The following is a 385-nucleotide window of genomic DNA, read 5'->3' on the forward strand; positions in this document are numbered from 1 at the left end:
CGTCCACATCCAGCTCTGCATGGGCCTGCAGCACAGCCACTGTCACCCTGTGTGGGGCAGAGGGGAGCAGAATGTGAGCCAGGGGTAGCTGGGGCACTCTTGGAGCCACGTCTGTCCCCCTCCACACCCATCCCCACTCACAGGCCATTGCTGTCACTGTCGAGCTCCTCAAAGGCCTTGTGGGCTTGCGCCTGCTCCTGGGCTGCCTGTACCAGGGCCTGCTGCTCTGCTGGGACAGCAGGACTCAGGCCCTGCCCAGCACTGACCCAGGCCCCACCCAGAACTAAGCCTACATCCCACCCAGCACCAACCCCCACCCCCTGCAAGCCCCATTCCCAAGACCCCACCCAGCACAGAAACAGGTCCCACTTGATGCTGGCTCCCA

General features: G+C 64.2%; 1 protein-coding gene across 1 annotated transcript in view; it reads right to left on the bottom strand.

Moving 5' to 3' along the window:
• The window catches only part of PRKCSH (protein kinase C substrate 80K-H), a 7469-nt gene that overhangs the window by 3438 nt on the left and 3646 nt on the right, over positions 1-385 (bottom strand). Inside the window, 2 exon segments of the mRNA XM_025203958.1 lie at positions 8-47; positions 142-229. Coding sequence (XP_025059743.1) covers positions 8-47; positions 142-229 — 128 coding nt within the window.

The sequence above is a fragment of the Alligator sinensis genome, unplaced genomic scaffold, assembly GCF_000455745.1.
Source record: "Alligator sinensis unplaced genomic scaffold, ASM45574v1 scaffold707_1, whole genome shotgun sequence".
Classification (NCBI taxonomy): Eukaryota; Metazoa; Chordata; order Crocodylia; family Alligatoridae; genus Alligator; species Alligator sinensis.